At 38.4% G+C, this 27,676-nt stretch overlaps 1 protein-coding gene across 1 annotated transcript; it reads left to right on the top strand.

Moving 5' to 3' along the window:
• The first annotated feature begins 6,672 nt into the window (after window positions 1-6,672).
• LOC120328097 (ficolin-1-A-like) lies at window positions 6,673-23,226 on the top strand. The gene is made up of 8 exons (XM_039394497.2): window positions 6,673-6,812; window positions 7,816-7,898; window positions 8,695-8,707; window positions 13,877-14,026; window positions 15,302-15,480; window positions 17,101-17,197; window positions 18,575-18,677; window positions 19,582-23,226. Exons 1-8 carry the CDS (start codon window positions 6,743-6,745, stop codon window positions 19,880-19,882), a joined length of 996 nt encoding a protein of 331 aa, XP_039250431.2. The 5' UTR covers window positions 6,673-6,742; the 3' UTR covers window positions 19,883-23,226.
• Window positions 23,227-27,676: the final 4,450 nt, after the last annotated feature.

Below are 27,676 nucleotides of genomic sequence, written 5' to 3' on the forward strand. Positions count from 1 at the left end.
TTTGCCTCAAAAATGTAACAGTATCTGCATAATAGTTGAACAGTGTAAAAAAAAACGGGTAAAACAGTGTAAAAAACGCCTTACTGGCCTAAAACACGGATGTGCGACATGCTCTTCTAACGAATTTACCTACAGTTTAGGGCTGCTGTTATATAGGAGGACAACAGACATGAAATATGAAAACAAAACTCTAGTACACACATGGGCAAACCACCGCCCGCGGGCCGAATCTGGCCTGTTGGGTAATTCAAACTGGCCCGCCTGATGCTGACACAACCAAACTAAGAACATGTTTTATCTAAAAATATCTCAAGGAATTTGTTGAGATTGCGATTAAATTTAGTTTTGTCATGAGGCTTATCATTACTGCTTACTGTTTTCCATCTTTGTAACATTGTAAATATTGTTCAAAGATTTACACACACTTACATGGCCCGTCAGTTTAGGTGGGCAAAATTTTTGGCCCTTGGTTCAAAGACCTTGCCCACCCCTGCTCTAATAGACCTTTCCCCGACCTTTGACCCCCGAAAAATTCTTCCTATACTTTACCATTGCAAAATTTTCGGGGCTATTTTAAGAGTGCTTTTGCGAGTTGGCGCCTGTGAAATGAGGTATGTGTTTCAAACCATCTTTATGATTCATCGCACACAACAACCTGTTTTTTAAAAAGTACCGTTAAAGAATTTTAGCCTAGTCTATCACAGCTATTTCTACACTAATTTTTATTACTGCAATTAAATTAAAACTTCTAAGAAGACAGGGTGACCATTGAATTATCTGATTTACATTTAAGTTTCCAAAACACAACTGAAAACTAACGAATAGAGTTCAAAAATGCGAAAACGAGGTAATGTTTACGACCACGCTTGAAAATCTGTCTGAGTGAGAAAAGTGTCTGAGCGGATGCGAAAAGGGAGCATTGTTACGTCACTTTTTGCAATTTGCTGATTGGCCAATGTCACGAAGTAAACAACGAAGTCTATGCTCGGGGAAAGGTCCATAGAATACACAAGACAAGGGATACGACACAACGACGATATGTACAATGTAATTTCTTATCCTCCCTACGCTTGGCCATTTCCTTGACGGCGATAGCTTCTCCAGTTTCCAGTCTCTGTCCTACTGATTTCTCAATCCCATGAATAATATATCTCAGCAGCAGTAGTCGCTTTACTTCTCGGATTGTAATATTATACTTAGCACCAAGAGAGTACTATAGGCATATAAAAAGTTTGATATAAATTGTCTGGCGCAAAAGACTTAATTGTTAAAAGAGCCATACATCATACTACACACACATGTTTTAACTCAGGGGAGAGAAAAACTGACCAGTTATGTGTTTCAGATGCAAGGGTTTAATGGCGAATGAAAGCGTGATCAACCAGCGGTTATCTGAACGAACTTACGGCTGCCTGGGAAGCACACGTATTACGGCATGCAGTATGTTTCCTAGCTTTTTATGGGGGATGTTCTCAAATTTAGGGGGTGGTAAATATTTTGTTATCAGTGATGAAACTATCTGCGACTTATAAAAATATGTTTTGTATTTGCCTGATCTTCTTCGCCGGCATATGAGCCACTTTCTGAATATTCAAATACATTTTTATCTACGTTAAGAATTAAAGTATGATGCAACAACTGAAAATTATGGGGTGTTCACCCCGATGGAGGGGGGGGGGTAGGAAAATCATCATGTGAGTGACTCGGTTCACGCTTAAAGATTTCTATACTCGTGAATTCGTCGATACCACCCTTTTTCTCAGTCAGTCTCTGTACCGATATGCTGTTATTGTATTTAAGCATTGCTCATTTGTTGTTCCATGAATATAGCCGAGGAAGCCGTAATCGATAGTTAGTCTCACAGGTAGCTAGAATACCTCATTTGCATTCCCACTAATTGAGGAAGTAACTGCATAAATTATGTTTAAAAAATGGTTAAATTCACTTGAATTTATGAGTAAATTATAACGTTGAGATCCTTGACAAGCTAATGTTTCAGACGAACAGTTGTCGTGCCATTTTGTTTGTTGTCCCACCACTAACTTACTGATCTGGATAGGATTGACGTATTCATACCGGGGGAGAGGAAAACCGATAAGATGTATTATATCAGGGATACAGATTATAAAAGAAAATTTGGTGAACCCTCTAGATCAGAGGTAGGCAGGATTTTTGGACCAGAGACAAAAATTTTGCCGTCCTAGACTGGCAGGCCATGAAAGTGTGACGTAAAAAGTTACATTTCGTGAACAATATTTATAGTGTTACAAAAGCAAAAGTGGAAAATAATGAGCCTCGTGCCGAAACTAAATTTAATCGCAATCACAACAAATTCATTGAACTATTCTTCAGCTTGAACATCAAAGTCTGGTTGTAGCAGCACCAGGCGGGCCAGATTGAATTGCCTAACAGGCCGGATTTGGCCCGCGGGTTGTAGTTTACCCATGTCTAGGCTTACCATACGTCCCGCTTTTCAGCGTTTTGTCCCGCCGTCCCGATAAGTCAGCCAAAAGTCCCGCTTTTCCAGCTTGATACACAAACATGTTCTCGTTACTGTTGTTTCTGTGTAGCGCAGCGCTAACCTACTTACTGAAGGTGAATGCGTTCGTTTCCCGCTGATGGCAGACGTATCACGTGTAGAACCAATACTAATTAGTCTAAATTCGAAATATTTGTACTGGTATCGTTTAACGTCAATTCCTTCCTATTTTTCGAACTGAACCCGTAATTTGGACAGAGAATATGCGCGTGAAATTTCGATAACAATATGGTCAATAAAGACAGCCGAGACAGCTTTGAATGTAGGCCGATGTAGTAAAATCCGAAAATGTGAAGTTATAAAACCACAGCTAAGGGGTCGTTGTCTTTTGAGGCGTCCCGATTTGAAGTCACAAAAATATGGTAACCCTACCCATGTCAGCTCTAGACGGTATTGGCGTAACCCTGGTTGAAAACCACGGGTCGACATAGACAATATTCAGCGAGGAAATGTATTTTCTGGTTCCATTACATTTGAACCCGCGTACATTTGAAATCATGACAATTGCACCTGCATACTATTGCACCTATGGAATTTTTTTTGTTGCACAGATAGTTGAACCCATACTAACCCTAACCCATGGGTTTCAGCACCCGCATATTGATTGAACCTGCGGATATAGACATGGGTTCAAATGTACGTGGGTTCAAATGTACGGTCACCGTATTTTCTAACCCAAGGTTTCCCAACCTGGGGTACGCGGACCCCTGGCGGTTCGTGATGATTGCACAGGAGGTTCGTAACGATATAAAAATAGACCCTAATCTTATCGAATTGCCGTTAGCCTATCAGTATTTATCGTTTGTATGTATCGATTGAAACTTTCATGAGTTTTATTTTGTCAAAGAAAACATTATCCTTCCTCGTTGATTAGGTACAAAAATTGATAGGACATAGTATGGGGGCCGTCAAAAATAAGATTCACAAACATTGGTGTGCGACCCAAAAAGTTTGGAAAATCCTGTCAAACTTATCCTAACGTAATGTTAAATAAACACAATTGATAGAACAGATCAAAAATGTATCAATGGGGGAAATACCGGGATAGCAATCAATTTATAGTAAAATAAAACAATCACTTGTATAAGAAATTACATTTCAATCGCAGTACGTAAAAATGTCATGTTAACTTCACGTTTTTTCTAGCAGTAATATCCTCTGCGTAGGCATAAGTATTAGATAGATTATTGCATTGTAAAAAATACGCACAAAATTAACATGAATTTGTAAATAATTGAGTATCTAATTTGAAAGAGAATTGGAAAGGGATAAAGCTATTCCTACTTTGGTGTATTAAAGTTAAGGTGTTGTATTTGAGATCTGTGATAAAGTTACTTTCGTGAATATAAATAGACTATAATTACATAAAAATTTAGTTAAACTTGCGAGTTTTTTCGATAGGATAATTTAATTGTGAATTGCGGAAATGCTTTCTGGTGCGTAATAGGCAAAGTCATTTTAAACGTAGTGTTCGTGTTTATTTGGTTGACAGACTGTCAGGAGTTTTTTTGTGTTGTACTTTGGCTTGCGAATTACCATACGTCCCGTTTAAGCAGGGCAGTCACGATTTCAGCAAGTTGTGTCGCCGTCCCGGCAGACCTCAATGTCCCGGTTACTTCACTAGTTTAAATAGAGAGAAAGAGAGAGAGAAATTGTTGTGTCATAGTTATGATATGATGTATTAAACATACGTTAATTTAACACTTGACTGTATTGTCGTTGAATCACCAATATGCCGAAAACAAGATGCTAGTATTGTACATATCGCCGTTGTGCTCTTTGTCTTTGGTGTTGTACTAGAGTTTTATTTGTATATTTCATGTCTGTTGTAATGCTATAACACAGCAGTCCTAAACTGCAGTTATACTTGTTGGAGTGCATGTCGCACATCTGTGTCTTAGGCCAGTATAGTCTTGAAAATGTATCCCGTCTCTTTTATACCGTTTAATTTATTATGAAAATATGTTACATTTTTGAGGCAAATAAACACGCATACATACATAGTTTTCTGGCGAGATTTGAAGATTTTGATTACCTGGCAAAGACCAATATAGGATATTTTAATAGGATTTACAGCTAATTATAATGTAATCTACCTACAATTGTATGAAACGAGTTTCAGATACATGGTAAGCCTAGTTATACTCACAAAAGGAAAGATGATAAAACAAGATAAGATTTGGATACTTATCAGCGGAAAAGGAATGTTGATAAGACGTCTTAATTATAATGCTGATTACGGCATTTAAGTAGGTTACTAGTCCAGGACTACTACGCGCTTGAGAAGTGTGTGTACCAATAGGGAGGTTACTAATTTTGTTCGCCTACTTTACATCAAGTTGTGTAAAGGGACGGAAGCCTAACAGTAACCGAACTTTTAATAGAACTAAAATAAGGAAAATCGGAATAAAATTATGGTCTAGCACTAACCTGGTACATATGCTACGGGAGTGCCCTATCTGAGAGTATACAAGTTCGCTAGCGAGGTCCCGAGCCCTTATCTAAGGTTGGATAGGTTACTGATAGCATAGTTGCAACTGAAGCTTTAAATAAGTTTACAGTGCAGCTGAGAGAGTACTTGATCACTGTATTTCGTCTAGGGCTGGGCATTTTTTAATATCTGGTGATTTCAGAATCAAATCGAATCTCGAATACTCAAGAAGATATGTAGTTGTATCCACTGTTTTATTGTAATGTCCTTCACACACATAAATGAGTAAAAACACGTATTACTGGAACAGTTAGACGAGTGTTCACACGCATTAGGAAACACGTTTCATCGATAACTCACTCTGAAGAAAAGAGTCATATGTTACAATTGCATTTTAAAAATTGGACAAGGACAATAAATGAGTGACAAAAAACAAGATGGTGGCGATTCGAAATTCCCGTCTTAACTGATTCGAATAATTTACTATACGATTTGAAATGCCTAGCCTTAATTAATCTCGTCCAGCTGTTAGTCAAGGCTAGTATAAAGGGCGTGCAACTTTTTCTGCTGCCCGGCAGACGCTACCTATACCTAACTTAAAAAAAGAATTCGGGGGATAAACAAATTATAGATGTTGTTGAACATGAGAATGAATAAATTAAAGGTCAAGTAAGAGTGGAATATTTGTATTATTATTAAATAAATGAACAAACTAAGTAACAATTTCACCCTTACAACGCGCTGCCCGGGGTGACTGCTCCTATGGGCATACCATAGACAAGGTCTTCCAAACAAAACGTTCAAAATGCCGGGGTCAGGTTTTTTCAGAAATTATATATCGGCAATAGCACATCCTCTGTCGGCTAGTGACTACTCGCTAATCAAGATAGCGCTATTCGCATAATCGGTTCCCGTACATTTGAACCCGCGAAAATTGCATCTGCATATATTGCACCTATGGATTTTTTTTTACGGATATTTGAACCCATACTAACCCTAACCCATGGGTTTAGCACCCGCATATAGATTGAACCCGCGAATATACACATGGATTCAAATGTACGATCACCGCATAATCAAGATAGTTTATCAAATTAGGTAGCCAGTGCCGAGCCTTACACAAAGTAGATCGTTCTACGACAGCGTTCGCTCGTACAGTGCGTTAATCGAGGTAAAAACCATCACGTGGAAATACTTACAAATACTTTGAGAGAGGGGGTAAAATTGTTTTTTTCCGGATTCATTTTCATTTTGTTATATTACTGATATATTGATCGCATGGAAATACTTACAAATACATTAAAACAAGAGGGTTAAGTCGGTTGTTTTCGGTTTTCTTTTTATCATGTTAATTGGCGCTATTAAATCAAAAAATTTCTATAGAAAGAAATTAACTGCCATTGACGGCGCAGCAGAAGTACGAGTTAAATTATTTTCATTTCGAAATTATTTTATTGAAATATATAATTAAAAAAAAATACCCCTTTTAACAATTTTAAACATTCATATCTTTTGACAGAATTTGTTAAATTGGTTGCACTCGGAATAAACTCTTAGTAATTGAGCTACAGTTGTAGCTTAACCCCAATCTTTTTGAAACTTCGTTGATAGGTTTTACTATATCAATTCCTGCCGATCCTTATAAACATGGAAAATTTACTATTTTTACCAATTTTAATTCTTTGTATCTTTGGGCAGAATTTGTTAAATTAGTTACACTCGGAAAAATGAAGTGTTTGTACTTACTTATCTAACTTCAAAGCAATTTCAGCATGATTCTCGTTAAAGGAATATTATTTGCTGTCATAATGGTGACTTGGATGAAGGCAAATACGCAAGAGTGTGAGTATATTCTGTGCATCGTAACTTTTTATGAATATGATTTACTGGCTATGCACAATATGCTATACCTATGCGCAGGGTGGATAGGATAGAAATCTTATATTAATCCCGGAGAAGAAAAAAGTCGATAAAAAGTGTGTGTTTCAGATGCCTGGACTGCACAGTGGAGAAAGCAGTAACCGGCCAGCGGTTACGTGAACCACCCTATGGCGGCGAGAAGCCCATCAATCCTCTCGCACATAATTATCCCCAACGAGATTTGGTACTCCCGTAATATGTGTACCACGTTAGGCCATAATTTTATTACGATTTTCGGACCTCCTGAAGTATGCGCATCAAGATGGCGCACAACCTGAACTCAGGTTGTGTAACAGGTTAGGGTTCAGGTTATGCGACATCTTTGTGCGCATACTTCAGGAGTACCGGAATTTCCTTATTTTAGTTCTATTACGAGTTCGGGGACTATCTGTGTTAGCCAAGTGAATATATCCCCTGCCCATAAGCTTCCACCCCTTTACACAACCTAATGTAAAGTAGGCAAAAAATTAGTTACCTTTCTATTGGTAAACATACTTCTGGAGCGCCCGGAATCCAAACATGCGATGCCACGCAGGCTAATCGGAAGGGCTAAGCTTGTATCATAATAGAAAAATGCTTTCCTCTAAATTCTCTGGCCTCCCAAGAACGCCTTTTCCACCGTAAATTGCGGGTACTGCCGAAGTATGTGAGCCAAGATGGCGAACACCGGGACGTAGTATGTGTACCTGGTTAGGGTTAGGCCATAATTTCAGGTACAAGCACTACGGGAGATACTTGGCTAGTCCCCGAAATCGTAATAGAACTAAAATAAGAAAGATTATGACCTAACCCTAACCTGGTACACATACTACGTTCCGGTGTCCGCCATATTGGTTCACATACTTCGGGAGTACCAATTTTTGTTATTCAATCGCTACTCTTGTCAAATCACTGGCATTGTTAAAACGTCCTTAAATTTTTCCAGGTTCTTCGCCAAATGAGCAACCACCAATTGATGACCACTGTGAGCCAGGTGACCCGAACTGCGGGGAATTCATCATTGAAGCAGTAAGTATATACATACACATGACCCGCAAGAGCCACTACCGGTACTGATACGTATAATTAAGATACTGGTATAATCCAATTGTTACGAATACACATGTGTTTAAACTGTGATTTTGACGTAACAGTTGGGATCGTAACAATGAAGTGGTAAAATATTTCACCGAAGTCCGGTGGGCCATACTGAATCGTTACGCGGGCAGTAATTGGCCCGCGGATCTTGGTTTGGGCGCCACTGTGTTAAGTGTTTCACCCCCGCAACACTGATTACCCTGCACGGGTTTGCATTTTCGAATCACATTCGGAAATAGTTATGTGCGAGAGGATTTACTCACTCAAAAAACACCAAAAAGTGAGCGCTTGTTCACTATCAGTCAGCTTTTTAAAATTGTGACTTGGGTTTACTTTAGCAAAATAAATGCTACTAAGTTTTCAAGCATTGATACTTTCCAGTTATACAATTACTATTTAGCAACATTTATACGAAAAAAAAATAAGCGACCCAGGAAAATTTGCAGCCTACCCAGTTGCGGAAAACACTGCTATGTGGTTGCCAGTTTTTAAAATTGTGGCTTGGGTTTACTTTAGCAAAATAAACACGTGTGTATTGAACTACACTTCGATACGAAATATATATATAACATAGATATATAAAATAAGCGACACAAAATATGAAGACGACCCAGTTGCGGGAAATACTGTTATATGGAAAAATAGCAAAACAACACGCACTGAAGGCCCTTGGTTGTTTTGAATAGATTTGCAATATCATTAATCTATTTTCTTTTTTCGATTTCAGGCCGATCTCGAAAGTAAGTAATTTGATTTTGAATATTTGATAAAGAGTTTTTTTCTTGAATCCCCCTTTGAATGGTATCCTTGATAGAGGGCTATTGGGCTACACTAAACAGACAGTAGGTTAGGGATAGGGGTGTATATATGGGTACGTACAATTGCCATTTGAATGGCCTCCCCAACAGTGGGTCTGCCATATAGAAACATGCCTCCATAACGAGCTCCATTGGTAATTATACGGTAAGATTAGAAGATAGATTATGATTCAAATCGCCATCCGAATGGTCACATTCGTAGAACGCTGTTCGAGCTTCCATATAGACAGCAGGATGAGTATATATTGATCGCAGTCACCTTTTTAATGTTTAATGTTATTTCCGCAAAAGGCTGTTATGCTGACACGTAGAGTGAAATAAACAGGATTTATGACCGAGTCGCCATTTTCACGACCTCTTCACATAAGGCTATTTATCAGGCTGCCATATAGAGTCTATAAGGGTGTGCAACCTGCGGCCCGCGGGCCAAATGCGGCCCACAAGGAAAAACTGTGCGGCCCGCCGAGAAGTGCCAATTTTGAATGGTGTGCCTCTGAGTCCAATATATTATCTTTGTTTATTATCTATGACGTTGCAATGCCCTAACACCTAGCTTGTGCAAAGCGAACAACGCATGTCATAAGATTAATAACCAACCACTAGAATTCCTTTCTAGTATTTGCAGGCACAAAAATTTCGTTATTGATTTTATGACATGCGTTGTTCCCTTCGTACAAGCTAACTATTAGGGCTTTGTCACGTCATAGGCATAGATATCAAATTGGTCTCAGGTATAGGCTTTGCAACGTGAAGGGATCGGAATTACTCACACGTACCAGATTAAGTCAGTCAGTCAGTAGTTTATTTTATCACATACCAAAAGTACACAGTAGACAAAAATAAATACGAATCACATATAAGACAATACTTTCAGTGTGAAGGGAGGCATTAAACTAAAGGGAGGATTAAACTAAATTAAAAACTCGTTTCGGGCCGCACACCATTCAAAATTGGCACTTCTCCAAAGGTTGCACGCACAATTTTGCCCTTGTTGGGCGCATTTGGCCCGCGGGGCGCATATTGCACAACTCTGCACTGACACAAAGGCATTGAGGAAGGATTGGGAGTGTCGCGTAACTTCTACAAATAGTCTTTTATTAATATTGTCAAATGTCTCTATCCGAAATCAAAAATGATGGTAAATATGTCAAGAACTATACGCAAAGTTCATTATAAAAATTCTGAAACGAAAGGGATCCGTGATTACATCGTTAAACTATTTCCTGCTTACGTCATACGTCATTCCAAATCACGTGAATTTCCAAAAAACGTCACAGAACTCCCGTATTTCCTCATTACACCCACGACCTTGTCTATATTTTAAAAAGGGTTATTTTTAGCGCCCTTTCATACCTAGATCATGAACAAGATGTTAATAAGACAAAAAATCGTAGAGGTATATATCTTTGTTAGTTTTGCTCCCGTTTGTATAAAGCAGGAGTGTGCAACCTTTTTCACTGGCGGGCCAAATTCAAGTAACTGAGTAAAGACGCGTGCCGCACCTTTATTTAATATTGACATTCTAGTAGATTCCAACACAATCATTGTTTATTTTTGCTTGGTCACCTTACGTTATTATAAGGGTTTCTTGCAGAAATAGTGAGTTAAACGTATAAACTTCTAAAGAACTGCCATTTGAATTTATCGCCACACCGACTTTAATCCAACTCAGTGAGTGAGAAACACGTTTTTGTAATATATATCGTATATTTTGCATCAAAGTTTTGCTATCTGGTTTTGCTAATATGACAGTGGCACTAAGGCACTGGTATAGGCTTTGTGGAGCAGATGGATCGGAATTGCTCGCACGCACCAGATTACCTAAACTGACTCGTTTCACGGGCACACCATTCAAAATTGTTATTTCTCCGCGGGCCGCACAAATTTTTCTTGCGGGCCGCATTTGGCCCGCGGGCCGCAATTTGCACATTCCTGGTATAAAGTGTTATCACACACTCACTCTACACATGGCATTAAACCGAGTTTCTTAAAATGACACACATAGGGACCACGAAGCAGATATTTGGCGCCACAAGCGAAAGTTCACTAGATACCATTCGCGATAATCACATCAATTTCCAGCTTACTTAATACGTCATTCCAAATCACGTGAATTTCCAAAAACGTCACAGGTTCCGGTATTTCCTTATTACATACCCGACCTGGCATACACGAGATTTTTAGGTGTGTTTAGTAAGTGTGATTCACTTTTTTAGTGTGACGTGTCGTTTTTATAAGGAATTTTCCGACCCTACCCCAAACTTGCCATTAGACTAGACATGGGCAAAGTACGGCACGCGGGCCAAATTCGACCCGCTAGGTAATTCAATCTGGCCCGCCTGATGCTGCCACAACCAAACTGAGACCAAATTTTGATGAGATTGCGGTTAAATTTAGTTTTGGCACGAGGCTTATTGTTTTCCACTTTTGCTTTTGTAACACTTTAAACATTGTTCATGAAATGTAATTGTAACGTCATACTTACATGGCCCGCCAGGCTGAGTTGGGCAAAATTTTTGGCCCCTGATCCAAAAACCGTGCCCACCCCCCCTGCATGGGAACAGGATTTTTAAAATGCGCGCCTTGGCCAGTCTAGGGTACTGCGGTGCTATTATCTGAGATCACTAGCGAATGTCCTCACGACTCACGAGGATTACAATAATTTAAATAGATTTGGATTTGTGATTATAACGTTCAAATTATTTTCTGCAACTAAGAATAACTTTCCCGTCAAATAGTTCTTTTTTTATTACGTACTCGACCTTATCTACGTAAGATGCCAGTGTATTTCGAGTCTGTTTTTTACTTTTTAGTGTGGCTTGTCCTCTTTAAAAGCCTTTTTTAACGCACCAACTATGAACAAGTCGTTAGAAAAATTGGGCCATTTGCCTACGTGGGGAACGGCGGGGCAGTTATCTTCGACCACTTCATTAGGTATTATTCTTGATGACCATATTAATTTAGAATAAATATACCTAAATGTGTTGTTATAGCGTTAATTGCTTTCCTGCTTGCGTTAAACGTCATTCCAAATCACTTGTGTGTGAAAATAACGTTTCCGAAACGTCACAGAATCCCCATATTCCTGTATTACACCTGGTCTATATATAGGCTATAACATTTTTTGTTCTTGCATTCTCTCATAAATAGACTATAAACATGTCGTTAATAAGAAAAAGCAGCGTCTGGGTTAACTTTTTAGAGGGGCTTGCCCTTTTAAGTGGTGTTTTCAGACATATCACTTGGCATTAAAAATAACGTTCCCCAAAACGCCACTAAATTCTCATATTTCCTTATTACCTCGAACTGGCATACATAGGATATTTAGTCTATTCAGTGTGTATGTTTTACTTTTTTAGTGTGACGTGTGTTTTTTTACAGTGCATTTTCCCCCCCTCACTCCAAACCAAGTCTTTAGAAAAAAGGGGCTGTTTACCCACGTAGAGGGGGGGGGGGCGAGGAGCAGTTCTCAGGGACCACAAACGGATGGCCTTCGCCTGCTCAATCCCCCAAGTCTTTGTTAAACACACTTTAACGATGTAAAGTCTTTATTGCCGAAAAGATATGATCCGAATAGGACAATTAAAACAGTGAATAGTTATATTATATAGAAAATAAGCATGTACGGAAATGTCCTAATCAAGTGTGGTACAAAGATGAAGTCTATTAAAACTGATTCGTCATTGTGATATGGCCTGGGGTTATTTAACTTAATTATGTCCAGTTACAGAACTTGTTTTGGATTTCTATAATTTTAGGAAATTCTGAATTATCTGGTTTTACGACGATTCATATTATTACATATAAAATATAACTAAAATAACAAGGTTATCCCTATAATACCATTCACTATGACTCATTAATTTAAAGTAAATAGACTCAAATTGCAGATTCTTTCATTCTTGCGTCATGCACCATTTTAAATTGCGTACCGATATAAACGAGAATATCGGTTAGAGACCGAAGATTTATCGATCGAAAGTTAGGGGATCCCCCAAAACAGCGCTCTTACTCCATAGTGACACCTTGTGTCCCATTACCAATTAATTAATAACTCGCTAATTATACTACATAATTCATCCAAAATCAATAGGCTTCTGGTTCGACATATGATGAATGCACATGCATGGAGCAGATTCAATTTCGCTTTCGTGAGATATCGCGTGCATCTAACAGACAGACAAACAGACGAGAATATCGGTTGGAAACCGAAGACTTATCGATCGATAGTTAGGGGATCCCCAAAACAGAAACTGCAGTTTCGATTTATCCGCTCTTGTAACTTGCGCACTGCGCATCGCACACACACACTCGGCGGGTCTCAAAATTCTCTCGCTTTACAAAAATCTAGATCACTATATCAATAATTGATTGATAACTCGCTAATTATAAGACATAATTTGCCCAAAATCAATAGGCTTCTGGTCCGAGATGAGATGAATGCACATGCAAAATCTGGAGCAGATTCAATCTCGCTTTCGTGAGATATCGCGTGCATCTAACAGACACACACACAGACAGACAGACAGACATACATACAGACAAATACCTATCAATATACTTACCGATCTTAAGATCGATAAGTAACAAATACCTATCAACATACTTACCGATTAAAATCGATAAGTAACAAGTCGTTAGTAAGATAGGCAAAAGATTGTAGGAGTTTTCTTTTTTAGTTTGGCTTGTGGGTAGAACCGAAGGTCGCCACCGGGTACCATTCGTGATAAATACTTATAAAATAATTTGAGAGTGATTTGTGATTATAGCGTTAATCTTTCCGGCATTCCAGATCACGTGCCGCTTACATAAAGTGGCCAATCAAAAGTCGCGAGTGAGCGTCGTATTACGTCATTATACAAAAAACAATACCCCCCCCCCTTCCTCCCGAGAAAATAATTTTTAGAATTGCTACGCTTTTGTCTATTGACATTACAGGTTTATCGGAGATCAGATTCCCTTATTTCCAAATCAGTGCGTGTGGCCTTGATTGAAATAATTTTCTTATATTTAAAAAACAATTCTACTTTTCACGTTATGCGTCCGTCGTCAGATTTTCAGACGAAACACTAAACATTATTTTTATTTCAGATGGATTCGAAAATAAACCTGAACTGCTGGAATTCATAAGAAAGCAGCTCGACCGCGAAAGCGAAATTACGATCGAGAGCACTGCGATGCCTACAAATAACGAAAAACAGACACAGACCACTGAAAGCCCTTTCAAATGGCCTGTTCCTGGTAAGAAAGCTAGACATTATGCAGTAGTATATTGACACGAAGTACAGGTCTACACTCGAAAAAGAGAGAAGCGATATATTTCTTTCTTTCATGAAAATAGGAAAATACCTTGACTAATTTTCAGTTCTAAGTTTCACCGCTGCAAGGGGCGAAGTTTTTAATTTTGGTGAAGTCATCGCATACAAGAAACGAATTTAAAGAAAGAAAGTTTAAAAAAATCGCTCTAGCGAAAAATATAATCTCTACCCACTGAAATTTTAAAGCGATTGGCCCAGTAGTTAATGAGAAAGGCTTTTTTTTCACAACGACAAGAAAATAAATACTAACAACAACATAAAAATAATAACAATACACAATATATATTCTGTGTCCAATCAGCTTGGTAACAATTCGCGATTAGGGCGGGCAAGGCATTTCGAATCGAATAGTAAATTATTCGAGAATTTCGAATCGCCACCATCTTGTTTTTGTTTTTCCGCCCGCAGGTCTAGGTGAATTCCTCATTTTTTTATTCATATCAAATTGTTAAAATACAATTTGAAAATATATGACTCTTTTCTTTTGGGTGAGTTATTGATGAAACATGTTTCTTATCGTGTGTTAACACTCAGCGAACTGTCTTAGTGATGGATTACGTCTTTTCACTAATTTATGTGTCTGAAGGACCCAATATAATGAAACAGTCAATACAACTACATACCTTCCAAAAATTCAGGCGCTCCCGAAGTATGTGCACCAAGATGGCGCACAACCTGAACCCTAACCAGGTACACATACTATGTTCAGGTTGTGCGCCATCTTGGTGCACATACTTCTGGAGCTCAAAAATTTGAGATTTGAAAAAATATTCGATTCGATTCTGAAATCATCAAATATTCGAAAATTACCACGGTACGCAGATACGGGTTGTTACAATTACAATCTTAACAAGAGAGCTATGCTCAAATCTATGGACACGTAGCGTCACATAATTTTGATGACGTCATAGCGAGAGAAAAAAAAGCGAACTCGGATGACGTCATGGCCCACAAACAAACGAATCCCATGCAGCTTACTGGAATATTTAAAATAAATAAAAGTGATAGCCTTCTAGCGCAAAATTTAATCTTTAAGCACTGACAATTTCAAAGCAATTGGTCCAGTAGCCAAAGAGAAAAGCGACAAAGAACAACAACATCAACATAATACGAAAGCGATCCGAAGGTCCATTTAAGTGTCCAGTAACAAAACGATGTACATTTTGTGTCCAATAAAATTCATTCATTTTGGTTTCAGATGCGTTCGGGACATGCAACGAGGACAGATGCAAGAAGTTGAAAGAAAATTCAACCGGAAAAGCATTGCCGGGTCATATATCAGGCAACGAGTACGGCGAAATAATATCGAAGCGGATTTCAGATGAAAAGAATGTTACCGTATACTGCGAATGTAAATCGGATACGGAATATTATTACGTAAGTTGATGCTTATATTCAATCACTGTTTTTCGGTCATACACTGAGAAAATCTCCCGGAGAAAAAAAAAAGATAAATTTTGGGCGTGTTTTTCTTTCTGCTGAAACGATATTGCGACATTTACAGTAAGACTCAAAACCCGTACGCTTTTTTTTTTATTTTACTTTATTCGTGAGCGATTCACTGATAACCCAATGTTTTAGGGCGCTCCAGAAGTATGTGTGCCAATATGGAGGTAACTAATTTTGTTCGCCTACTTTACATTAAGTTGTGTAAAGGAACTGAAACCTATGGGCAGGGGGTATATTCACTTGGCTAACACAGACAGTCCCCGAACTAAAATAAGGAAAATCGGAATAAAATTATGACTTAATCCTACCTTGGTACACATTCTACGGGAGCACCCCGAAAAGGACAGTAAACAATGCAGAAAGATAAGATAATCAATCATCAATAATTTATCAACACAATATAACCTGTCCAAGGTTGTTGCCTTCGCGGGCCACAAAAGTATTTTTGCATTGTTTGCGGGCCACAATAGTGTCAGCAATAGGTAAATAGGGCAATACAAAACAATAAAATAATTATGGCCTAACCCTATTTTTATAGGTGCTCTTGAAGTATGTTCCTTGTTTTTTTGCTTTGTTCAATAGTTCGGACGAGCACTGCTAATGAGTACGACCTGAAATTAAGGCTAAGAATCAGCTAATTGCTGTGATGGAATTTAAAATGGTGAAAACGTCTTCTCTTTTGTGGCGAACCAACTAACAACATGTTCCCTTGTTTCAGAAAATGTATGTATACCATTACGTAGAAGCTATTTATATAAATCTAATGCATAACTTTTAAAATGTTGAATATAGGATAATCGCCGGTTGCGGTAGAGCCCGTTCCTACAATTTTAAATCCCATCACAGCAATTAGCTCTAAAATAAGCATTATGCGACCGAATGCATTGGTTCTTAACCAGTGGGCCATAGCCCACTGATGTGCCACAGGTACATTTTCAGGTGGATAAAGTTTGATAAAGTTAGTTAAATTTGATGGTAGTAGTACTGGTTGCTGCTGTTTTTTGTTGTGTTACAAGGTGGCAATTTTCATCTAATTAATATTGGAGTAAAAGTGTCTATCTTCGCAGAAAGAATTCTATGTTTTTCTTGCAGTTTTACCCCAAGCGTCATGTTTGGCGTTTCAAAAGTTATGTATTAGATTTATATAAATAGCTTATACGTAATGACATACATTTTCTGAAAAGAGGAAACATGTTGTTAGTGGTTTCGATACAAAAGAAAACGCGTTCTTACAATTTGAAATCCCATCACAGCAATTAGCTATAAAATGGGCGCAATACGCCCCAATTTTGGTACTCCCGTAGTGTGTGTACCAGGTTAGGTAGGGTTGGGCCATAATTTTATTCAGATTTTCCTTCTTTTAGTTTAGAGACTCCTGTGTTAGCCAAGTGAGTATACCCCCTGCCCATAGGTTACAGTCCCTTTACACGACTTGATTTAAAGTAGGCGAACAAAATTAGTTACCTCTATACTGGTACACATACTTCTGGGGCGCCCAATTTTAGCAAAATTCCAATAAAAACTGCCATGTTGCTTTTAAAATCACAGGTAATTCAGAGACGCATTGATGGCAGTGTAGATTTTGATAGAGAATTTGAAGATTACGTAAGTGGATTCGGAAACATGACTGGAAACTTCTGGATTGGTAAGCAAACTGCTGTGGCTGTTGCAAACAATTTTATTTACAAGGTGACCAACAAAAAATGGAATTTATAAACTTCTTTTCACTACCACGAAAAGGAAAAATTTATATTTTAACGCTTAAACTGTTCTGTTTGTGTATGATTTGTACCCTGAACTTTCAGTAATTTAGGACGATTTGCACAAAAGTTATGTTTCCTCTAGATTCTATGCCCATCACGTTGCAATGCCCTAAAACAGCTATCTTGTGCGAAGCGAATAACGCGTCTCATAGGATCAACAACCAAACTTTTTGTGCATGCAACTGCTAGAAATCTTATAGTAAAAAAGGTGCGGCCCGCGGATTCACCCAGTTATCAATATTTGGCCCTCCAGTAATAAAGGTTGCACACCCCTGCTCTAGAATATGTTCCAAAATATGTGGGTTCTGTTTACTTTGTTTCTTCATTTTTTTTTTTTGGGGGGGGGGGGGGCTACAAAACACCTATATTTTTCTAATTACTTTTTTGAAAATGAAAAAAAAAATTATTCAACACCCAAATTACTGTTTGTATATGATTTTATTCAGTAGCTCCAAGAAGTTAAAACACTTTGCACTCAAAAATGAGCGCTCCAGAAGTATATGCACCAAGATGTCGCACTACCTGAACCCTAACCAGTACACACATTATGTTCAGGTTGTGTGCCATCTTGGCGCACATACTTCTGGAGTTCGCGAAAATGCTATGTTCACTCTAGATTCTAGCTTGTGTCTCGAATGACCTGGATTTTTTTTTTGGGTCATCCTAAATAGAATACACAGTGCTAAACTACCAAGTGGTGTGCAAGTGGTGTTCTTTCATTGATCGTGGTTGAAAGTGTTTGAGCTAGTACAGTACATTTGGAACAGTAATACAATAAATTAAAATATGGGTAATTCCCTTATTTTATGAAAAATAGTGAAATAACTTGCGCATTAAACCGGGCACAAAATATACGAATTATTTAATTCTCACAAAAAAAGTTATCATATTATATAATTTGAAGGGGGGGAGTTGACTTCGATGACCGCCTGGTCGTATCACTCCATCCTGTCTATACCAAACAAATTTATTACCTATTATCATTTTTATTATTACGATGACTGATATTTTATATTTTGGGTGACGCAAAAATCTCTCTCTCTCTCTCTCTCATAACATACACGTAGTGCATTATTAGTCTATTTATATTACAAGAATTCTCCATTTTTAGTTATGTTCGACAATTTTTCCTTTTTTTTTAATGCCAATTTTCCTTCATTCTCTCTGGTTGTGCCAAATTACTTTGAAAAATATTTGAACAAACTTTCTTTCACAAATTTTACATATATATAAATAAATTTATTCCTCTTGTTATACAGGACTTGAAACCATTCATCTACTGACATCTAGCGCTAAATATTGGAAACTAGACTTTGTCATGAAAGAAGATTCGGAACCGGAAACGGGCAATGTCAGATTTATGTAAGTTAAAGTATAACCAGCTAGCTTCAAACTATACATAAGACAAGAAAAGAATAAAATATTTACCCCGGGAGAGAGGAAAGTCGATAAGATGTCTTAATCATACGGCGTACCACGGCCTCTCGTTCGGTTACCAGTCCGCATCGTGTTCGGGATTAGTTAGCCAGTTATTTAGGATAGGATAGAATTAACGTATTTATGCCGGGGGAGAGGAAAGCCGATAATGCGGTTTAATCATATGGCAAACCATGGCCTCTCGTTCGGTTACTTTTTTATGTCGGGTATGGGATTTGTTAGCCAGTTATTTGTTTCAGATGTATGGACTTGATGGTTGGAGGAAGCCGTAACCGACCAGAAGTTACGTGAACCACCCTACGGTGGTGAGGAGTCCATCAAACCTTTAGCACATAATTATCCTCCACAAGATCAGATCCTGCGAACGATAAGTTCACCACAAACACAAAAAGTAACGGATCCGAAAGAGCTCACATCAATTTCGAAATACAATAGGTAGCCAGTTTTTGTTTCAAATGAATAGACTGTTTTACTTCAGTTTTAGGCATTAAATCAACTGATATACAATTTTTGACCCTTCAGAAGTATGTGCACCAAGATGGTGGACACCGGAACGTCGCATGTGTGCCAGGTTAGGGTTAGGCCATAATTTTATTTCAGATTCCCTTATTTTAGCTTTATTACGAGTTCGGGGCCTAGTCATGTGACTCCCGTAGTAATTTACCTGAAATTATGGCCTGACCGTAATCTTGAGCACATACTAGTACTACGTTACGGTGCCCACCATCTTGGATCGCATACTACAGGAGTACCGACTGTGTTAGTTTAGAGACGTTTAGCTATTAAATATTATTGCGAATAATTAACAAATACGCCATTTTTGTTTCAGGAATTTCAAACTCGGGAATCGCTCTACAAATTATCGATTTGACTATACAGATTTTGGAAGTAAAAGTGGCGAAGCCCTGAAAACACACTTTGAAGGAATGAAAAACATGAACTTCCAGGTACGGGACAAGGAGGGAAGGGGCTGCCCGGGTAAATCTGGATGGTGGTTCAACGATGATACAATTTGCAGTCTGAACGGACCTTATAATGGTAAACCTGGAGTGAAAGTGAAAACAGACAGAGGGGGCAGGCATTACAAGATAGTCGAAATGAGACTAATTCCTGAGAACGAAGGAACCTAACGGACATATTTTTCTATCCATACACCTTATAATTGTATATATGTAATACCATGTTTACAGGGTGGTCCGAAAGTGGGTTAACGGTTAATAAATGAATAGATTAAGAACAAGACAGCTATGATTAAATATATGGACACGTAGCGCACATATGCGTTCGCGGAACCGCCACATTGTGGCAAATGTTGATGACGTCACAACACACACACACAAAAAAACAACGACTACGGCTCTCAGGAATATTTGAAATAAACAAAAGTAATAGCTTTCTGGCGAAAAATATAATCTTCACTCACTGAAAATTTCAAAGCAATTACTCCAGTAATCAAGGAGAAAAGCGATATTTTTTCATACCAATAGGAAGAAGAATAACATGATGAAGGACAACAACTACATAAAAACACAAGAGAGCTATGCTCAAATGTATGAACACGTAGCGCCACATAATTTTGAATACGGCATAGCACAAATTAAAAGTAATAGCCCTCTAGCAAAAAATATAATCTTCACTCACTGAAAATTTCAAGCAATTGGTCCAGTAATCAAAAGAGAAAAGCAATTTCTCCAAAAACGATACAAAGAACAAGAATAACATACTATGTGTCCATTACGTGTCCAATAAATGTCACCCTATTATTGGGCCACCCTGTATATGTAATAATATGTTAGATTGAACCAACATGGCAGCAAATGTCGCGATTTGATGACGTCATATCTGCTTTATACTTGTGAACTTTGCAGCTAAATAAACTCACCGTGCAAAGTACTTTTTTGGTACTCCATTAATGTGTGTACCAGAATAGGGTTAGGCCATAATTTTATTTCGATTTTCCTTATTTTAGTTCTATTATGAGTTCGGGGACTGTCTGTATTAGCCAAGTGAATAATACTCCTGCCCATAGGTTTCAGTCCCTTTACACAACTTGATGTAAAGTAGGCAAACAAACTTAGTTACCTCCATATTGGTACACACACTTCTGGAACGCCCTTTTTGAAACCGCATGACACAGATGACGTTATAACGCTTGATATGAGCAATCATATTTGTAAAAGACGTCCACCATGCGGAAACACTATTGAGTTTATGAGACTGAAAATGACGCAATGCAATGGCGTCACACCTACTTTACAGGGGAATACCAAAAATCTTGAACTTTGTAACAAGACGTTTAGCCATATTCCTTATAATCGCATATAGCAGTGATTTTCAATCTTTTAATTCTTGTGGAAGCTAGATATTTTTATTTTTCATGGAAACACAGTTTTCAATCCGTTTCAAAGCGTGACGGCTGTTTCCGATTTGACGCGACACTACGCGAATTTGAAATTAATTGATACCGCTAGGTACGGTGGGAAGAGTAGGCTGTTTTGTTTTGTATTTGCCATATTTTTCATGATGTCTTTATACCGTGTTGATAAATCACCGTAATAATGATTGATTGACGAACTATCTTTCTTGTTACTATCCTTTTTGGACCTGCCATGACTACTTAAATTGTTGCGTACAGCAGCCATTGGAATAATTACCGTTATCCTTTCGTTTATTAATCAATCAACTGCGGTCACAATGGTTACCCCGGCCCGTGGTGTCCGGAGTCCCTTCCTTGATTAGAGTGACACTGGGATATCGGGTCGCTTAAATGTGTCTCAAAGCCTGGCTTTTGTTATTATTTTATTTTTGACTTTTTTCTCAATATAATTTAATGTTAGACTTTCTCATAGGTGACGTTGCTCGATAACCTTTACTGGTTTGTCGAATCTCTCTTTACACTGAAATGCATTTTTTTCTTTATTCTGTATGTACAATTTGTATTCTGGCATGTGTAAAAATAAACTACTGATACTATTTTGGATTTTGTGTCCATATATCTGATCATCGCTCTCTTTCTGTTTTATATTTGCCATATTTTGCATTATGTCTTTATATTGTGTTGACAAATTAATGATGATTGATTAATGAACTATCTTTCTTGTTCACTATCCTTTTTGGCGTGCTCCCGTAGTATGTGTACCAAGTTAGGGTTAGGACATAATTTTATTCCGATTTCCCTTATTTTAGTTCTATTGCGAGTTCGGGGACTGTCTGTGTTAGCCTAGTACCCCCTGCCCATAGGTTTCAGTCCCTTTACACAACTTGATGTAAAGTAGGCTAACAAAATAGTTACATCTATATTGGTACACACACTTCTGAAGCACACTTTCTGGATCTGCCTTGGCTACTTAGATTGTTAGTGCGCGGAGTCGTTTTTTTTTGCTGTTGTTGAAACGTGCGACTGCTGAGCCTACCAGATCCTTTTGTCTTTTTTTTTTTTTTTTCCAAATATTATATACAGAATTTTTATTATTATTTTCTGTAAGACTTTTTTAGGGGTGCCATGCTCGATAACGAAATTTGGTTTCTCGCGGCTCCCCTCAGCCTATAATGCTTTTTCATTATTTATTGTAATTTGTATATCTAGTGTGTTTTCAAGATGGTAAAAAAAATCACTGCTTCTTGCTGTAAGTGACTTTAACCACGTATGCCTACTAGCCCGCATATTACATAAGGCAAGATACTACAACTGTTGCCGCCCACCTTTGGCAGGAATACTGCATACACATCCTACCCTTTGGGTAATTTAATCTGGCCCGCCTGATGCTGCCACAACCAAACTAAAACCAAATTTTAATGTTTAGGCTGAAAAATAGCTCAAGGAATTTGTTGAGATTGCGTTTAAATTTAGATTTGGCACGAGGCATATTGTCGCCCAGCTTTGCTTTAGTAACACTGCAAATATCGTTCATAAAATGTAACATTTTACGTCACACTTACATGGTCCGCCAGTCTGAGTGGACAAAAGTTTTGGCCCCTCGTTCAAAAACCTTGCCTACCCTCTGTCATAGAGTGTGAAAGCTAGATAACCTCTTGAGGTTTTCTGTGATTCCCTTAACCTGTGAATAACAATGTTTTGCTTCTTCTTGTAAATCTTTCACATGGCATGTTAGCAAAGTTGCGCTCGCTCTTAAGTTATCAAAAATATTTGGGTTATAGTCAAATATGTTCACCATCATGACTATTGCCTCAGTCGATGTTTGTAGCGAAAGCAATAATTTTTTTTTACACTAAACCAGTAACAACACTATAGGTGTCGCTGCTTGAAGACCTAACCAGGTCCCTCGCGACTCCTGTCGCGCAATTAACGCTACTAGGTTATTTATTTTCTCTACCAATCTTTGTGCATTTGTTTTTTGTGGCGACGAATAAATAAATGACCGACTGACATGCTGTTGAATAAATATTAATTAATTACAGTATCTTAACATTTTGATTTGCCACAATAATTTGTAAATATATATGATTTATGTTATGTTTAGTGTTTACTTGCTCTACACTGAGGATGGGTGTTGGGTAGGGGTTCTTAAATGCCGAGCTGCAAGTCTTTAATGGTTACATATCTCTAATAAGCGATGTTAGTTGGATAATTCGCTAAATTCATACGAAACTCGCCGAAACATGGGGTTTCAAGACTCTAGTCTAGATTGTGTGAAAAGCTCGAAAAAACTGCTATGTATGATATACAGATTTTATTACATTTTGAAAAGCCCTCGATTTCTGTGAATGCACCTCACTAAAACCAAATTTCCGAACGAGTTCATCTATTCAGACAGCTAACTACTCTGCCTAAGAGAAGTCATTCAAAAGGCGATTGCGAATAATATATTCGTCCCTATTCTTAACGTGTGACGAAATACCTTTATTGTTACTTATCGATTTTAATCGGTAAGTATGTTGATAGGTTTTTGTCTGTCTGTCTGTCTGTTAAATGCACGCGATATTTCACGAAAGCGAGATTGAATCTGCTCCATATTTTGCATGTGCATTCATCATATGTCGGACCAGAAGCCTATTGATTTTGGATGAATTATGTCGTATAGTTAGCGAGTTATTGATTAATTAGTGATGGGTGTCACTACGGAGTAAGAGCGCTGTTTTGGGAGACCCCCTAACTTTCGATCGATAAGTCTTCGGTCTCTGACCGATATTCTCGTCTTATGATTGCCTAAGCGATGTTAGTTGGATAATTCGCTAAATTCATACAAAACTCGCCGAAACATGGGGTTTCAAGACTCTAGTCTAGAGGGTGTGAAAAGCTCGCTATGCATGATACAGATTTTATTACATTTTGAAAAGCCCTCGATTTCTGTGAATGCACCTCACTAAAACCAAATTTCCGAACGAGTTCATCTTTTCAGACAGCTAACTACTCTGCCTAAGAGAAGTCATTCGAAAGGCGATTGCGAATAATATATTCGTCCCTATTCTTAACGTGTGACGAAATACTTTTATTGGGTACTCCTGAAGTATGCGCACCAAGATGTCGCACAACCTGAACCCGAACCTGGTACACTGCCTGAGTTCAAGATGTGCGCCATCTTGGTGCGCCCTTTATTGTTTATGATTACCTATCTTTTCTAAGCGATGTTAGTTGGATAATTCGCCAAATTTATTCGGTACTCGCCGTCAATAACAGACGTTCCAAAACTAAGTTTCTCTTCTTCTTTTTCAAACAGATATCTGAACTGTGGGTGTCACTGCTAGGACAGGGCATTTCGAATCGAATATTCGAATCGAATAGTAAATTATTCGAATTAAATTCGGTTAAAAGCGAAATTTCGAATCGCCGCCTTCTTTTTTTTCTCTTTCCGCCAATTGTCGAGGTAAATTTCCCAATCTTTTTTAAGGAAGTCATATTTTTTCAACGCAATTCTGACATATGACTCTTTTCTGTAGTGAGTTATTGATGAAAACGTATTTTTTTATTGTGTGTGAACGCTCGGCAATCTGTCTGAGTGATGTATTTTAAGTTTCTAGTAATTTATGTGTCTGGAGGACCCAAGAAGTTACATACAATTCTATATCCAGTGGCGTAGCAAGATTTTCGTGCCCCCCCCCCCCCCCCCCCCGCAAAAATATTTCGTGGGAATGACCCTACAAATTCTTGGACATAAACAACGACTAACATACCGACATAAGCTAAAACAACCCTTTTTTTATTTCGTCAAAAAGCTTAACATGTCGCTATTAAAGGCAATGGTGCCCTAAAATTTGCCGTTTATCTTGGTTACTTTAACTTTTTCCATACGTGCTTCCTCTTTTGCCCTTTTTCTGTGTTTCTGTGCGCCACTGAGAGGTTTTGCTTTCGACATTCTGACAGCCTTCGTGATTTTGCCGGTGCGATCAAACCACAAGACGCCGAAAATCGACGACTCCTTGGCATTGTTACGTAACAAAACGATTTGAGCAGAACTAACACCAACGTTATAAGATGTGCATTATAGGTTTTGCAATGCAACTTTTGGTTTTGCGGCTTACATTTTTAAATTCTAACCGCTTGGGCCCCTTTTCGCTGTGGGCCCTCCCGCGACCGCGGGGGTTGCGGGGGTGGATGCTACGCCACTGTCTATATCTCCCAAGTATTCGAGATTCGATTCGATTCTGAAATCATCAGGTATTCGAAAATGCCCAGCCCTATTCACTGCTCGATGAAAAGCTTTGGGAGGGACGTAGACAGAAATTTTCAAATGAGGGGTCTGAAATTTCGGTGCTCCTGAAGTATGCGCACCAAGATGTCTCACAACCTGAATCCTAACCGGTACACACATACTATGTTCAGGTAACATACTTCTGGAGGTCCGAAATTTCTAATTGCCGAGTTAGCTCTAAACGGCTAACGGCTCTGGCCCATAGGCTGGGAACTGTTGCGTGTCTAAAAAGCGTATGCTACACGATTTTTTTTTTAATTTCGAAAAGAAGGGGGGGGGGTCCGACCCTCAACCCAAACCTGGATAGGAACCATTTTTTCTTAATTTGTGTTCTCTTAATCGATGTTGCTAACTTAAGTCGGGTCTAGTTCGAGTTGCGTTAATTTTAGTAGAGTGCCAAGTCAAGCAATCGCGAGACGAGTGGAAGATGGAAAAGATAAATAGGATAGGATTAACGGTACTCCCATAGTATGTGTACCAGGTTATGACTTCTCATGTTTTAGTTCTATTACGAGTTCGAGGACTGACTGCGTCAGCCAAGTGAATATACCCCCTGCCCATATGTTTCAGCCCTTTTACACAACTTGATGTAAAGAAGGCGAGCAAAGCTAGTTACCACCATGTTGGTACACGTACTTCTGGAGCGCCGGTTTTACATATTTATCCCGGGCAAGACCATAAGATGGCGAACCATGTCCTTCCGCCAGATTACCAGTCCAGTAATCAGTAATTTCTTTTGTCACCATACTTACTTACTGAAAATACACATTGTGCATACAAAATGAGGTAACATAAAGAAAAATTGCATTTTAGGGTGTCCATGTCGGGTATGAGATTAGTTAATTATTTGCTCACAGATGCATGAACTTAATGGTAGAGAAAGCCGTAACCGATATCGTTGTAACCGCTACGTGAACCACCCTGCGGTGGCAAGGATTACAGCAATGCTCTCGCACATAACATCGCCACACACCTGCGAACTCATTCAGGGTAATCAGTGGTGCGGTGGCGAGCGTATTCCTAACGCTTAGCGCGATGCGCCACACCACCGAGCTTGGACTCGGCGTGCTAAAACCCATGGGTTAGGGTTAGTATGGGTTCAAATATGCGTGAAACAAAAAAATTTCTATAGGTGCAATAGTATGCAGGCGCAATTGTCATGGGTTCAAATGTACGGGAACCGATAATAATGTAACTATCATAGTTGAACTATGTATGTCTGAAGAAGTCTGACCTTGGGCAAACGAAACGTTACAGAATTATTTGAAGATTGTTTGAAGTTGTTTGTGTCATGGTCCCAACCACGGGCATATCCAGGAGGGGGGTTCTGACATTTTAAGTGTCAAGTTAGACCGAGTTAGTAGAGTTTGCGTTATTACACATGCTCTTATTCAATTAAAAGCTAACAGTATGTGTTCTGTGGTGATAGTTATTCAACAAGAGTTGTTTCCCCGACCCTTGACCTCAGAAAAAATTTCCTATATCTTACAATTGCAACATTTTCGATGCTTAGTTTAATAAAACGAACGTTTCGTTCTTACTTGACCTTTACTAGTGTATATCGACATCTATAATCTGTTTATCACCCAAATTATCTTAGAAGTTAAGTATAAGGGGCAACATTATCAGAAACTCGCCCCGAGCAGAAGACTAGTTTGACACGCTCCTGGTTGTAGATCAAATAGATATAGCGAATGGTGCGATTGTAATCGTGCAATTGGATCCATTGATTTGATTAGACTAGGATTATCTGCCCGATTGATCAGGGATTAGTAAATTCATCAACCTTGTCTACAAAACAGGTAAAAATGAAAAATTTTGTATCAATAGTATCAATCAATCCAACCATTGATTTTATGGTACTCCTGTAGTATGTGTACCAGGTTAACGCATAATTTTATTCCGATTTTACCTATTGGACACGTTTAGTGGCCATAACGATGGTTTCAAAAATTTATTTTTGTTGTTATTTTCTTTCGTCATTATCATTAAAAAATCGCTTTTCTCTTCGAATACTGGACCAATTGCTTTGAAATTTTCAGTGGTTAAAGATAAAATTTTTCTCCAGAAGGCTATTACTTTTTTCTCTCGCTATGACGTCATCAAAATTATTGCCATTGGGTGGCGCTACGTGTCCATATATTTGAGCATAGCTCTCTTGTTTTAGTTCTATTACAAGTTCGGGGACTGTCTGTGTTAGCCAAGTAAATATACCCTCCTGCCCATAGTAATCAGTCCTTTTACACAACATGATGTAAAATAGGCGAAAATATC

The sequence above is a fragment of the Styela clava genome, chromosome 7 (genome assembly GCF_964204865.1).
Source record: "Styela clava chromosome 7, kaStyClav1.hap1.2, whole genome shotgun sequence".
Lineage (NCBI taxonomy): Eukaryota > Metazoa > Chordata > Ascidiacea > Stolidobranchia > Styelidae > Styela > Styela clava.